This window comes from Lissotriton vulgaris, chromosome 9 (assembly GCF_964263255.1).
Source record: "Lissotriton vulgaris chromosome 9, aLisVul1.2, whole genome shotgun sequence".
NCBI lineage: Eukaryota > Metazoa > Chordata > Amphibia > Caudata > Salamandridae > Lissotriton > Lissotriton vulgaris.
This window is the reverse complement of record NC_141697.1, coordinates 81,709,248-81,724,105: the sequence shown is the minus strand read 5'-3', so window position 1 is coordinate 81,724,105 and position 14,858 is coordinate 81,709,248. Positions and strand designations below refer to the sequence as shown.

The following is a 14,858-nucleotide window of genomic DNA, read 5'->3' as shown; positions in this document are numbered from 1 at the left end:
GCTCTAACCACATCTCTGAGGCCTGGCCTCTTATACTAGGGTTTATGACCTTTATTACACGTAACACATTCTCGCAACACTTTGATATTTGAAAGAACATCCTCGGAATCTCCCCTTCAGGCCCGTTCCCACATACATTTACAGTTGAATTCCCCACCCCGGTCACAACAGGTGATGATTGTCGCGCAGCAGGGCATTCCGCCGATTTACGGAATGCGTGGAGTTGATCGGATCTCATAGGGTGGGGGCTTTGATCGGCTCGAGGGTCTTTTGATGGGGAGGGGAAGCTTCCTACTGTACGGGGTAATAAACAGTATCCGCAGGGCCAGGTGGCGGCCTGGGAACAAGGAAGACAAACGGGGACACAGGGAAAGGGGGTTTGCATCAAAAGGATCTGAGACCATGAAAGGAATGAGGGGAGGTGTCGCGCTGGGAACAGGATGGGATTCTGTGGTGAAGCTGCGCTGAAGAGGGGTTTATGACCCAAGGCATGAGAGAGCGGGGGTTGTCAGCGTGTGGGGGGATGCTTGCGAGGTTAGGAGAGAGAGAGAGAGACGCGCTGGCTATCAGCGAGGGGCAGGGAGGCCATGGTGTTTAAAATGGCTGCCGCTTATGCGCAAGGCATGTGAGAGTGGGAATGACCGGTGCGTGGGGGTCTTTCGTGAGGGTGATTCTGATCGTAACGGCTAAAATATGGTGGATGTGCATGACGAAAAGTGTGGCATCGGGAAAAAGGCAAGATGGCGTAGATAATGTTCACCAAACTGTATTAATTTTCCACAGTCCTCCCTTTAACATTTCCAAGACATCTTGCTGGCCTATTTCCTATCTATACCTATTGCAGCGGTCATAAGTAAGGGAGAGGGGACTTAGGCAAAAGAACTGTACATAAACATCACATTATAAACATCACATTGAAAAATCTCATCATCTAGTAGGCGGGTTCATCGTTAAGTTGGTTGCAGAAAAAGTCATAGTAATGCAATATCAGACTAGAATTATTGTAGCGAGGGCGTTGGGTACAGATCATAGATACTTATAGTCATTTGGAATAGGAACTGGTAAGTTATCATATAAGTAAGTCCTTTTTGTACTCGGCGGGAGCATAGTCAGTCCAATGGTGGTTGGGAGAGAAATGAGATATAGTAAATATCAGAGTTCTCAGTGTCTTTGTCGTCTTCTGTTGGCACTGTTAAGCACCTGGATTACAATTCGTTCTGTCAACAGGAATGTTCATGTGGATTGAGTCGTTGGAGGTCTGCGGGCGGGAGTGCATCTTTGTTTTGTTTCGCCAGACCTCTTGAGAGGAATGCATCATGGTTCCGGAGCACGTGCATTTTCTTCCGTAACTCAGAGCATAGTTATTAGGAGGCAGAAAGGATTGTGATAAAAAGTGCAATTGTCTTTGAGTGGTGGGGTCTGTTTGTTTCTTGAGTCTCTGTGATGGGTATTTCCTGTTGCTTCCATCATCATCGAGGCGTTCAGCAGCGGGTAGAACCACATACTTCGTTCATCTTCTCTTCGGGGGCGACCCTTGGTGGAGTTCTAGGTCACCGTTCTGAGATTAATATAGTTCGTGGTCTACTTAGTCGGAGCTCCCTCCCTTTTGACGCAGGGAATACCCTTCTCTGGATAGCTCAGTAGGATTTGGAGGAACTTGAAAGTTCAGGTGGAAAGGTGTGTGTGTGAACAGTCCTTATGGTAGGTCGGAGGAGGAGGGGATGGAGCAGGGCCAAGTCGGGAACAGATCAGGGGGACGGAGAATTTGAGACAGGCGGGTCCATAACCAGGTTCAGAGAGCGGGGACTTTTTTGGCATACGTCGATCATAGAGCAGGGGCTTCAGGTCAGCCCCTTCCTTAGCTTTGTCTGAAACAGTGCCTTATCCTGCGACTCCTTACTGCCGTGGTCTCGCCTTGGCCTCCGTCGCTGAGGTTCCACGATCCGCAGTCAGGCCGCGTGCTCCCACATCCGGTCTCTTTCTCCTCCGACAGTGGTACCCTTAAATGAGTTCGAAAAGACAGTCTTTAGAGATTTTGCAGAAGAAGGTAATTACATAAACCTATTTCTCTCCCAACACCAAGCAACTGGGGTAAACATCCGCTACATTGAGATTTGCAGCCAACGTATAAACAATTGATGATGGGTTTGCTGGATTTCCTACAACTTCCCTCTGTGGCTAATTCTTTGGCGTTTTGTTGGTTATTACATTCATTTGTCGTGGTACGAGGTCTGATACCCATTCATTGCATTCGTCTATTACAGTAGATGTCAGTTCTTCTGGTAGAGACCCATTTCCCTAGTACGGGTCTTTGCAAGACTAGATCGGTCTTCAGGGCTTTGCATTTTATGAAAAAGTGCAACGTGCTATTCACCATAATCTGATAGGTATCTTTCTGAGGGATGAACATAGGCTAAACGACTCTCCATTACATCAATGCGTCCTATCTTTTAGCTAAACATCCTATTTTCAACAAGGTTTACTGCAACAAGTTCCTTCAGTTTTCGATCTAATTTTAACTTTGCACACATCTTTCTAACTTTCTATATAGTTTCTCGCAACCTGGCTACTACAAAAACTCGGGGGGGCTTGCGATAATTATTAAACTTATCCTTGGGGTGGGTGGGGTCTTATGGAAAACAACTAGGAACACAGTGAATTGGAGCAAGGGGCGTTTTTCAGATTCTCGTTCAGGGCAGCTGATACCAAACTGGGGGCATTTTGGGAAGACGGGGGTGTCTCGATCATTTTTTACTGCTTGGGGTATGGAGACAACTTGGAATGGGGAAAGTCGTGTTACCACAGACATTTTTTTTTTTTTTTTTTTATCATAGAAGCCACTGACAAATAGTTCCCTGACTGTGGGTCAAATTTAGGGAACCTTAGTCGTCTTACCTGTCCCTTTCCTTTTGGCCAATTTAATTTTCATCCATATTTAGCAGAAAAGGAGAGGTAGTAACGTGGTATCGGTACAATTTTATTTAGGACGAATTTGTGCAAATACTTGTGGTATTTGGGGCCAATCAGGAGGTGCACCAGGTTCGCCAATTAGGTGCCAGTCGCTAGGAAGAGGGAAAGTGTGGAGGGGTGAAAGAGAGAGAGAGAGAGAGAGAGAGAGAGAGAGAGAGAGAGAGAGAGAGAGTAACAATAGGCCAAATAGTACACGTGTGACATGGAAAATGACCGTGTATTGTTTGGGCTATTCAGTGCATTACCCAACGTTAGACGTTTCGGGTCTGTGTTAGGATGTAGAAAGCATGCAGTTTTGGGACGGAAGAGCATTAGGTCAGGTACAAAAAGGTCGCGCATTGAGTAGGGTGTCTTTTTGTGTCGTCTTGCAGCGTTAGTCCGTTTTCATGCATCGGGCGTGACGTGGCTCCAGATCCTTTACGGTACCCTAATCGGGACTCCAATGTAACCTGCAGAGGGAAAAAGGAGGAAAAGGGAGGGGGAACAACATCCGAGCACACCAAATGTACGGGCACGAAAGTCCTTTACTTACCACATACTCGTACTTATCTCCTCGGGATATAATCCCTAGGGTCTTGGTTTCTGAAGTCAAGGGGGCGGGCAGTGTGATAGGTGGTTCATGGGGGGGTTCGAGGGTGGCATTATGGATCGTGTGTAGGGAAACGCTAAAAAGAGGAATCAGAGGTGCCTAGCGCGAGGTACCTGGTTTTGTAGAAGTATCTGGCCATCGGGATCCTTAAATCATTCCCAAAGCTGTGATGTTCTAAGGCATATCAGTTCTTCGGTCAACCCTGTCCCTTAGTACCTTCGACCACCATACCTTTATAACATTCTATCAATCACACCGCTTTACTTTACCCATTCTCAGAAGTCGAGGTCCTTCTTCATACGTTAGTTCCTGAGCTTAGTCGCATATTTTGGAGGCAGCGTATCATACCTTTGATTCGATCATCACTCCAGGGCCGAACAACCATTTTTTCAGATAACCTTAAAAAAAGAGCAGAACGGTTGCGCACAGAAAAAGCCCTCCCACCAATTCCCACATTTACAAAAGCATGTGATGCCTATTCATAGTTTGGAAAACCTTTATTTGCATAATCGTTCAGTACGTAAAATGTGAGAGTGCAATCGTATTTTGGCCGGACATGTCGACGATGGAAGCACATACAGTAGGGGGGTTATTTTGCAGCACAAGAACATGTTAAAAAGGCCTAATTAATTATTTGCAAGTAACTAAAAACGTTTCATTGCGTGATGAGGGATCAGGGGCATTTCAGTTCATAAATGGAAACACAGTCAAACTCATCGTAATCGCATTTCCTAGATGTATACCGTGGGTGTGCATCATAAGCGACGTTATGTACCAGTTACAATAAATATCAAAATAAATCGTTCATTGGAATCAACATTTTTACGGGACCCCCTTTCGAATGTTCGCCAAGTGAACCCTCCTCCCTTTTTCATCAAGTGCGCAAAGGTTCGTATATATATCTTAGTACATCAAGTCTCATTAGCTAAGGAACACCACGAGGCATCCGTTAGTTCCTATTGATACCGGCGCCATTTTGGGCGGGGCCGGTTTAGTCCGGAAGTAGCATCAGGGGCAAAAAATGTCTCCGACGATTGGCGGTTGGACCAGGGTCCCTTTCGGCAGTTCAAAAAAACCTGTGCTAACAGAGGGGCTGGTGGTGCGGACCGTCAATCAAGAGAGGGAGGGAGGTAGAGTCTTTCTTACCGGGTCATGTTGATGTTCAGCCGGAACTTACTCGAGTTTGTTAGCCCATAATGTTCCTGGGTGGTTCAGACTGAAGCTGGTGCAGACACGAGAGCACCGCCATCTTGCTGCTGTGCCGTGGTTATTTCATTAGTGATCAATGCAGCTGTTCCCCACCGGAAGCCTGAAGGGGCCGAGGGCTCTTGGGACTTTGGTAGAATCTTCAAAGTCGAGGGGATGTTTGTCGATGGTGGGGGCTTGCGCCCAGGTGGGCAAGTGCCTGAGTTGCAATTTTCGGACAAAGTTACTCCAGCGGCCTAGACCCGCCTTCCAGAGGGCCCAGGCGCCATTTTGAGACCCTGCAGCTGCCGCCCTTCGTCGTATCTATCAGGAGTGGAAGAAACTTCTTGTGGTGATGAAAGCGGAACATCATGCTGTTGGAGCAGGGCATTTTGGTTCGGGGCGCCAGGGTGCAGCTGTGGAGCCTTCATCTGGGGAGGTGAGGGAGGCTCATCCGTGCCGTCTCCCTCTCCCGGCGCATCCCACGCCGTCCCTTTGAATCAGGGGTGCACATGATGACCACCCTACACCCCTGACTCCGACTCTTGGGGGACCATTGTATGTCCGGTGCTGCACAAGTATGCCCGTCGGACATTGTATGTTCTGTGCTGCGAAAATAGGCCCGTTGAACATTGTACGTCCTGTGCTACGCAAATAGATCTGTGGCCTGGCTGGAGGATTTCGGCGCCGGGCCGGGGCTGGGAAACCTCCTACCTGTGGAGGTGGGAGAGGTTCGTCCGCGTCGCCTCTCCCTCCCAGCCCACCCTGCATCAGTTCGAAGGAGGAATTCGTGATGGCCGGACCAGGAGATACGAGGGAGGGGGTCATTTGCATCCGCCCCCTCCCTACTCGTGGCCCGGGGGACGCCATCCCTGGAAGGGTAGTATGGGAAGACCATTTCATTGCCTGCTTTGAGGAGCCTCCTGTACCTTCTCGCCGGCGATCTCTTTTGGTCTATGGCTGTTGGCAGGCCCCGCCCCACACGTGCTATGTGTTTCGGGTGGGCGGGACCGTCGAACTGTTACATTTCGAGGACTTCCGGAGTGAGCGTAATATGTTTTGTATTTCTCCTATTAGTACAGTTTGCTTTAGAGAGTGTTTTACTAGTTATTCTATTTACCGTTGGTTGTGTGTCATCTTTACCGTAATTAAATCCTAAATTATATAACAGATGCTTGGCTTCCTTGAGTCCTTTCTCTAACGGGGGTTGTTTACACTGGCCTGTAATTGTTTTTTTTTTTGTTTTTCAGAGTGGGGGAGCAACAGAGAGCAATCAGTCCCAGAACTCTAACATGTCGTTAAAATTGGTCTGACGAAATCTGTGCCATCGAGCATAATCAAACGTGGTGGTTCTATCCGTCCTGTCCGTGCTAGTCTGATTGGTTTTTATCTCGCGCCTTTTCCCTTTCTGTCGGCCAGTTCTTTCTGTCGACCCTCCGCTCTTACCTATGCTCTGTAGAGTCGGGCATTGGGCTTTCCAGTGCCCGAGGCATCTACAGAAAGCACATTGGTTTTGTTTTAAATCTGTTCGTCCTGTGCATAGTGTCGGGGGATTACTTTCGGGTCGTTGTGTCCCGGGGTTGTTCTGTCGGCACATCCCTTTACACCGTTCCCTTTTCATGTCTACTCCTCGGAACTGTGCCATCACTGGCCCTTCCCTTTGCCTACTAGACGTTTGGAGGGTTGTCCGTCGTGTCTCTTCACCCTTTCTGACTTCATCGCTTTCCTTTCGTCGTGTGGCTTCTTTGCGCCACATACCGAGACTATCGAGCATAATAGGTGTTGTTTCATTCCTACGAAGGGCTATTTCTACCATTTCTATTTTGTCAAGATCGAAGGATCCTATCAGTGGCCACTGACTTTCTCGATCCTTTTTCGTATATTTATGCCACAGCTGGCTATAGGCTATAGCGATTAATCCATGCTTCATGAACATGTCCTTATTAGGGGTGCCTTCCAGCGGAGCCGGATGGTTCATCTCTAATAAGCGGTCCGGGCTAAACAGGCTACTAACCAGTGGGGAGAAGACAGGCATGACGGATCACAATGGGGATAATAGTCAGCACTACCTATCTTATCACTGCGTGCAAAGACTAGACAGAATATTTCTATTCTACGTTGTTTGCAGGCAGTGAATACCTCATGAACCAATCTTGAGCAATCAATGTTAGGTCAAAAATAAAAAATCAATATGGTCAATGGGGAGAATAAGTAGGCTCGCAAAGGTCCGCGTCACCTACCCTTTCACTGTCTGCAAAGAGGGGACCTATTCTTCCCTGTTTGCAGACAGAGAATCTCCAGAAAACAATCTATAACAGTTAATCAATGGGGGAGGGGCAATTGTTCAGTGGGGGAGAAAGATAGGTCCGACGGATGCGTACCTATCCTTCACTGTTTATAAAGGGAGAGCCTGTTGTTTCTCCGTTTGCAGACAGTGAATCTCCAAATAAATTAACAAAAAGTAATACTAGTATTTTCTCATCAATTATCAATCACTTTCGCAATTCGTCGTGTTTACACGACCTTACCCGGACCGCATGGACAGTTTCTTGTCTTCCGAATCCAGCGCCCGATCGTCCTCTTCTCTTCGTACTCCTTGCGGCACTCCTGATGGTTCCCAGTCAGGACCGCAGATCACTCGAGAGAGGTCTGTTCGGAACCAGTGAAGTTCGGATGATCGGCTGTCAGACGAGGGTCTATCGGACAGGGTACCTTCCGATCGTTGCAGTCGTTCACTCTGTCGTCAGGACCTCTCCCACTGGATCCACGAGTCGCTGATGGGCCCCACGCTTGGGACGCCAATTGTTAAAAAGGGTTCAAAGACAACCAGTAACCAAAGACCCCTTTATGTTGCCCGGCGGTGTCGCCTCTATGACCCACCAATATTAATCAATGAAGAAGCAGGCGCTGGAGACTGGAAGGCAGGAAACGAGGATTTTATTCTCTCCGGAGGAGAACACATCAATTCAGACAGCAAGTATCGTCACGAGGTGCTCTAACCACATCTCTGAGGCCTGGCCTCTTATACTAGGGTTTATGACCTTTATTACACGTAACACATTCTCGCAACACTTTGATATTTGAAAGAACATCCTCGGAATCTCCCCTTCAGGCCCGTTCCCACATACATTTACAGTTGAATTCCCCACCCCGGTCACAACAGGTGATGATTGTCGCGCAGCAGGGCATTCTGCCGATTCACGGAATGCGTGGAGTTGATCGGATCTCATAGGGTGGGGGCTTTGATCGGCTCGAGGGTCTTTTGATGGGGAGGGGAAGCTTCCTACTGTACGGGGTAATAAACAGTATCCGCAGGGCCAGGTGGCGGCCTGGGAACAAGGAAGACAAACGGGGACACAGGGAAAGGGGGTTTGCATCAAAAGGATCTGAGACCATGAAAGGAATGAGGGGAGGTGTCGCGCTGGGAACAGGATGGGATTCTGTGGTGAAGCTGCGCTGAAGAGGGGTTTATGACCCAAGGCATGAGAGAGCGGGGGTTGTCAGCGTGTGGGGGGATGCTTGCGAGGTTAGGAGAGAGAGAGAGAGACGCGCTGGCTATCAGCGAGGGGCAGGGAGGCCATGGTGTTTAAAATGGCTGCCGCTTATGCGCAAGGCATGTGAGAGTGGGAATGACCGGTGCGTGGGGGTCTTTCGTGAGGGTGATTCTGATCGTAACGGCTAAAATATGGTGGATGTGCATGACGAAAAGTGTGGCATCGGGAAAAAGGCAAGATGGCGTAGATAATGTTCACCAAACTGTATTAATTTTCCACAAGACTGTGTTTTGTTTTTTAACCTAACGAAAGCACTGAGGAAGGCTCGAAATGCGTTCACGTTTTATAGCGTTTAATAAATAATTGAACACCCCGTGGGTGGTCCTTACCTCTGGATGAGTTGTTGTGGAACACGCTTGCAGCGTAGCCCCATGGTATTCTGTGATATTTCACTGCACCACTGCTCTGTTGTTACTCTGTATATGGTATGGTACTCTGTAACAGATGTGCGATGCCGACGCTCATCTTGTATGTTAAAATCAATTTTTTTTTAATTAAAAAAACAAGACCATCTCTGGGCCATGGCGTCTAATGTATTGGATAACTAGGCCCCTCTTAAGCTTGCTACCCAAGCCATTTATTTTCAAAGACAGTATTTTTATCCGGGCATCAGTATGTGTGGGCACTTCCATCGCCAAAATTGTGTCCATTCTGTATTACAACCATCTGTATTAGGTCAACTCACTTTTATTATATCGTCTGCACATCTCAGCAAACCATCACAATGACTGTTGTAAAGCTTCCTTAATCAACCCCTTTCCAACACAACCCTCCTTCCTGTATTCCAGCTCTGTGCGATCAAAACCATCCGCCACCCCAGTTGCAGGGGCGCGTGTTGCCCCAAAACACTGAAACAACCCATATGAACACTTAAAGATCAAATGAATATGGCAAAATAGTAATGGTGTTCCATATCCCCATTCTCTATAATTTTATCTGTGCTGAGCATTTAAGTTTTATGAACAATGACATCCAGAGACCTTAGGAATTGAACTAACGAAAGCATGACGTCCTACCCACCTGCACATCAACCAAGACCAACTAACTGTATTTCTTCAACCTGGAGGTGCTGCCCCCCCCCCGACAAATACCCTGATTTTGATTATATCCGTTGAGTTTGTTAATTTGTCAGTGATGTTGTAAGCAGCCTTTTCTAACAGTACTCCAAGTGACCTCCAACTGTCAGGAGGGCTAAGGCTGTAAATTCCCCTTAATGGGGTACCCCTCCCTGTCACTGTTGCGCTATCTCCTTGCATAGGCTGACTGCCTCCCATGGGTCTAGTGGATGTGCGCTGATCCCATGCTTCCTCTGGTGCCAGTATTTTAGCATCTTGGAGTCTTTTTACCTGGTCAAATGTGTGTCTTAACTTTTGTATGGCCAGCGTGAAATCAGAGTATATTCTAATGTCAGAATTTTCATGTACTAAGTCTTCTTGCCTTAAGGCAGCTTGTAGGATAACATCCCTATCCTGAAATGTAAATATTCGTGCTATGATTGTGCAAGAGGGGCCGGGAGGTTGTACTTGCTTTGGTGGGTTTACAGAGCCTTATGTGAATTTCCTACATAGAAGAATTTTGAAATATGTTCTGGCTTCAGGTGGTTGCATACCCTGTCCTTCAAGAAAAGATCTGCGCTTGGCCCTTCCTCTCTCTCAGGGACTCCTACCACTCTAATGTTATTCTGACATGAACATCCTTTCTCATCTTCAAGTCTGGTCTACATCACCCCATTATCTTTCTTGAGATTAGACACCATGGCTCGCAAAACTGCCCCTGCCTTCAACAGTGTTGTGATAGTAATCTCTGCCTGTTTCACTCTGTCTCTGACTTTCCTGAGATCTGTGAGAACCAACCCTACCTCAGTTAAGTCAATCGTAATCTCCTAAATGATTTTAGTGTCATTATGTGTAAACATGCGATCCAGTAGTATTGGCTCATCATCTGCTGTAGTTTTTTCCTCCATGCTGTTGTGGGAAGCCTGTTTCACACCTTTCCCGCCCCCATCTGACTTGTCCCATACGAAGGAGTACTCGTCCATTCTGTTTTGTTGGAACTTCTTGGCTCCTTGTTCTTGGACCATATTACACTCCTTGGATCTCCTTTGACCCCCAGCAGAGTGGATAGTACACTCCCTCCTATGTCCACCCACAAGAGGGTCTAAGTTGTCACTGTAGGTTATGTGTTCCTTCCTGCAATGTATTGTTGCTGAGGGTTACCCTTCACAGCCTACCTTAAAAGGCCATAGCCTCCTGGCCTGTCTATTTTGGCCTCTTGAATGCGAATTCCAATCCGGTATCTAAAGTTATGGTTCAGTATGGTGGAAAGAAGGAGAGGAGGGAGACCCAAGGACAGGGACTGTGAGACAGTCAGAAACCCTCAACCAGGCAGCACACCCAGCAAGGATAAGAGGAGGGCACTTCCTAGCAGAGCCTCTTCAGAACACTGCCATCTTCCCTGGCACCTAGGCACACCTCCCTGGATAACTCATTCTTAAACCCTAAACAAACTTCTGACCTATTTATTACTCACCCCAGTAATTCAGGTGGCACAAAACGTAACTTTTGTTTCTCGAATAACTTTTTAAAATATTTTCCCAGGGCCTCAATAGAATTGGATTTACCTCCTGGATTTAAATCCTTACTCCACGCTTCTCTAGAACGTTTCGTTTTTGGGCTTTGAGGTCCAAAGGTGTGAAAACCAATGTGTTACCAATCGTGAAATACCCTCTTAGGAACCGGGAGGACACCTGGCATGGAATATTTGCCCTACTAAGAATGATCTTTCTGGCTCCATGTCCGCCATTATTTTTCCAGACCCTGGTCGTCATGCACTCCAAGTCTGTCATGCACTCTGATTTAGTACTTTCCAAAATCATCCCACCTTTTAAGTTTTGCCTTCGGAAAATGAAAAAAAGCTGACTATTTCGCCATGCTGTTATGGGATGGTGGTCTGGCTGGTATTATGCATTTTTTTTCATGCATTTTTTTCAAAACTGCTGTTGCTTTGTTGGTATAAAGATCTCCGCCAAATAACTAAATTCTTGATTTGGTAAGTGGGCTGCCCTGGGTTAAAAGACGCGATTCCTCATTGCTTTTATGGCCCGTCGACCAATCCTTAAATGAGGTCCTTCTTAACAATGTTGTTGATCATATTTGTGTAGTGCAGTGTGTCAGCAGAGCACCTCAATGGCAATAGATCTGTGGTTAATATTTTTTTTCTGTCTAGGGGTTTTATATATTTACGTAAAACAGATTGTAGTGACACATATTCTACCCAGATTATTTTTTGACGTACAGACTTACTCTAGTGACTAAGTATCAAACAAAGGCCAATAATACTACACTTTTGACTGTGTCATGATCAACCTGTATCAATGAACAATTCTAAGCAATGAAGGCTGTATTGTTTAGAGAATTATTTACAAGTTGTGGAGAGAGTCTGAATTTTACTCAACAAGAACAGACAAAGGCAAGCATAAAGGGAAAAGGAAGCAAATGCAGGGGTGCTCAGAGGTCATGTTGGGCATGTTAACAATTATATCTGACTTCACCAGGATCACACTGCAAAAACTGGCCATAATTGTATGAAGCAAATGTGTAACATTCTCTTCGATTGTGGATTTCAGCAATGTCTATGTCGTTGGAATGCCCCATTTGTTTTTTTTGACTATCCTCTACAGTCCCAAGTAAAGTCAATGTCTTTCTTCTCCTTCTCTGGTGCTTTACTACTCATTTAGTTTAAAAATATTCATTAATTCCATGTGCGTGCATTGATTTGTGATGTTAAAAATGGAGCATATATAGAAATTTTAAACTTTGCCCAAATAACCAAAAATTCACTCGTCCCCTTTGAACCTTTATTTTGTTTTAGTATACCACATAAAAGGAGGTTTGGGATCTTGAATCTGACATGTCTGGACTGGGATAGAAATCCCCTACATGGCAGTGTTTGAAAGTAGTAATCAATAATATACACACACAGTATTGAAGGACACCTGTGGCAATCAGCGCTTAGTGTTGTCCTCCAAAAGGGGTGACCTCCATTACCGGTGCACCGAATTTTACATTTTATTTTCCTTGGCATGAGAACATAGATTTTCTGCGATTGTTTGACCCACCTTGTGGGATTATACTTTGTTGATTAGAGAGCAGTAAGTTTGCAGGATCAGTAACCTTTTAATTTTTGTTTTCCTCTGCTCATCTACATGCCACCTTGCAGTTAAGGAAGATAGGCGGTGGAGGTTTTGGCGAAATCTACGATGCTCTAGATTTACTCACCAGGGAAAATGTTGCACTGAAAGTGGAATCTGCTCAGCAGCCAAAGCAGGTGCTGAAAATGGAAGTTGCTGTCCTAAAAAAACTGCAAGGTAAAAAGAAGCCACTTGAACAATGTTATTGACTAATATGGGGCTACGTTATCAGTATGGATTTCTTGCCTATATTATGTTTGCATCAAATACTATGATGTAGGTAACACCATCTGCTAGCTATGTGGATGACTACACTCACATTAACATTATTTCAGTATAAATATCCCCTCCCTTGCATCACATTATCCTCATTAGTGTGTTTCATGTGAAGGGTGATGTAATTCATATCCAGTTATATGTCCTATATTTATACATCCTAGTCTTATCAATGACTTTACTCTGTGCAGTGACCAGAAGAAGATATGTTGGTGCTGTATAAAATGCACATGCAATACACATCCTGTTTCAACTCGAGCTGGTTTTCCTTTTGATCAGATTGTTAGTGTTCATGTTATGGTTGAGTGTTATACGCTTGACTCTTCTGTGTGTGGCTAGCGGTTTATTAAGACACACTATTTTTTATGAAACCTTTATTTAACAAATGTTGTTATCAAATAGTGGGAAGGGTTCTTTCATTGTTACTCAGACACATTGATGGCATAGTGGTGCACAAGTGTATATTGCAGTCTGAGGCTTTCTGTATTGCTTTTTTTGCCACAAAATGTGAGTTTATCAAAGATGGATACAAGACATTACACCAGGATCAATCCGTAGTAGTACATATGTGAAACCGACAGTGTAGGAACTTGCCAATCTTTCATATAATGGTACATGTAGCATATCCTATATAGTAACACAGAAAAGAAGTTCCACCCCGCCTCCCTCCACAATTCCCGTTTTCAGAACGTAGACGTGTCACCTACGAAACAGCCTGTGTCAGAGAGGAGCATGTGCGGGACAAGCATAATCTACCTGGAATATAAGGCTTTCTGTATTGCTTACTATTCCTGATACCGGGGTTTCAGATTTTGTATAGATCCGCTTTGAGTAAAAAACGAATTCATTAATTTGTTTTAACTTTGCCTTTTGTAATGCTATGTAGTGTTATTGCATGTTTACTTATTAAAAAATGTACTGCAAAGGTTGCTAACGTATATGACTTTGCCCACTGAATTGGCTAGGTTAGTGCACCACAGAAATAATCTGTAAATGAAGTAATACTAAATGTGCAATAAACATTTCATTTGCTTAGAGTAGTTTACTTAAAACTAATGCTGTGTGCCAAGATGTTAGGCTACGAAGGAAACCAAGTGTTAGATTGGTTAGCATAGTTAGGGAAGTAGTAGTACGTTTGGAAGTATTTGTGCATGCACTACAATAAGAATATATTATGCTCTTAGCTGAGTGTTCAACGAAAGAACATGACCTTACAGAAGACCATGCAATACGAAAACTAATATTTTGGTGGTGTTAGTAATCAACCCTTGTTATCCTCTTTACCAAATCTCATGTCCTGTTTCCTACCACTTCCCTGATCCACAGTATTTCAGATCTTCCATGTCTTACATTTTTTTCAAACCCTTAGTCATTCCTCATGTTGTCTTGGCTATTTTGATTTATTGTTACACATACGATTTATATTGTTCTACATCCCTTGAGGTAACTATAAGCTTATCGTACAAACCATTTAAGCTGAGTTTGATATATTTTCCATTTGAACCTTTTAAGTAAGAGTGAATACACATCCATCATCCACGCTAACACATTTCTTATGTTGAACTGTTTATGTTATATTTTTCGATAACTGTGAATGAGTACAACTTTTCTTAAGTGGCTTGGAAAACCTACATGTCTACTAAGGGATTTCACCATACTTGATACTCTACTCATGCCTAGGTCACGTGATTCTGCAAGTTAATAATTTTTAGATGACCTGCTGGGCACAAATATGTCAAGAGTAAGCTGTGATTACTTTCTGTTCTTCCTGTGTACTGAAGTAGTTAAAGCATGCCAGTTTTACACAGACCACTGGCTAGTATTAAGGAATTAGGAACCATGCTGTAATAAAACAAATTCTTCTTTGTTCTCGGGAGATAGGTTATTTCCAAGACGGTTTCCTTAGAGTGGTTGAGTGTGTAAAGGGGGAGAGACCAGGAATGTAAATGATCCCAAAAAAACACATTCTTACCAAAAGATTATTACATGTCAAGAAAAGGCATAGTAAAGCCTGGCTACTATTCAGGGTAAAAGCAATACCTGGAACATTATAACTTGGCAGGATCAGGCCTGTAGGTAAGTGGCGACAATTGAA

General features: G+C 44.9%; 1 protein-coding gene across 2 annotated transcripts in view; it reads left to right on the top strand.

The window, feature by feature from the left end:
• TTBK2 (tau tubulin kinase 2) overlaps positions 1-14,858 on the top strand; it is a 646,589-nt gene that overhangs the window by 175,385 nt on the left and 456,346 nt on the right. For both annotated transcript variants that reach the window (XM_086937102.1, XM_086937100.1), the window contains exon 4: positions 12,517-12,664. In XM_086937102.1, the coding sequence (XP_086793228.1) occupies positions 12,517-12,664 (148 nt within the window). The remainder of the gene's footprint in view (positions 1-12,516; positions 12,665-14,858) is intronic.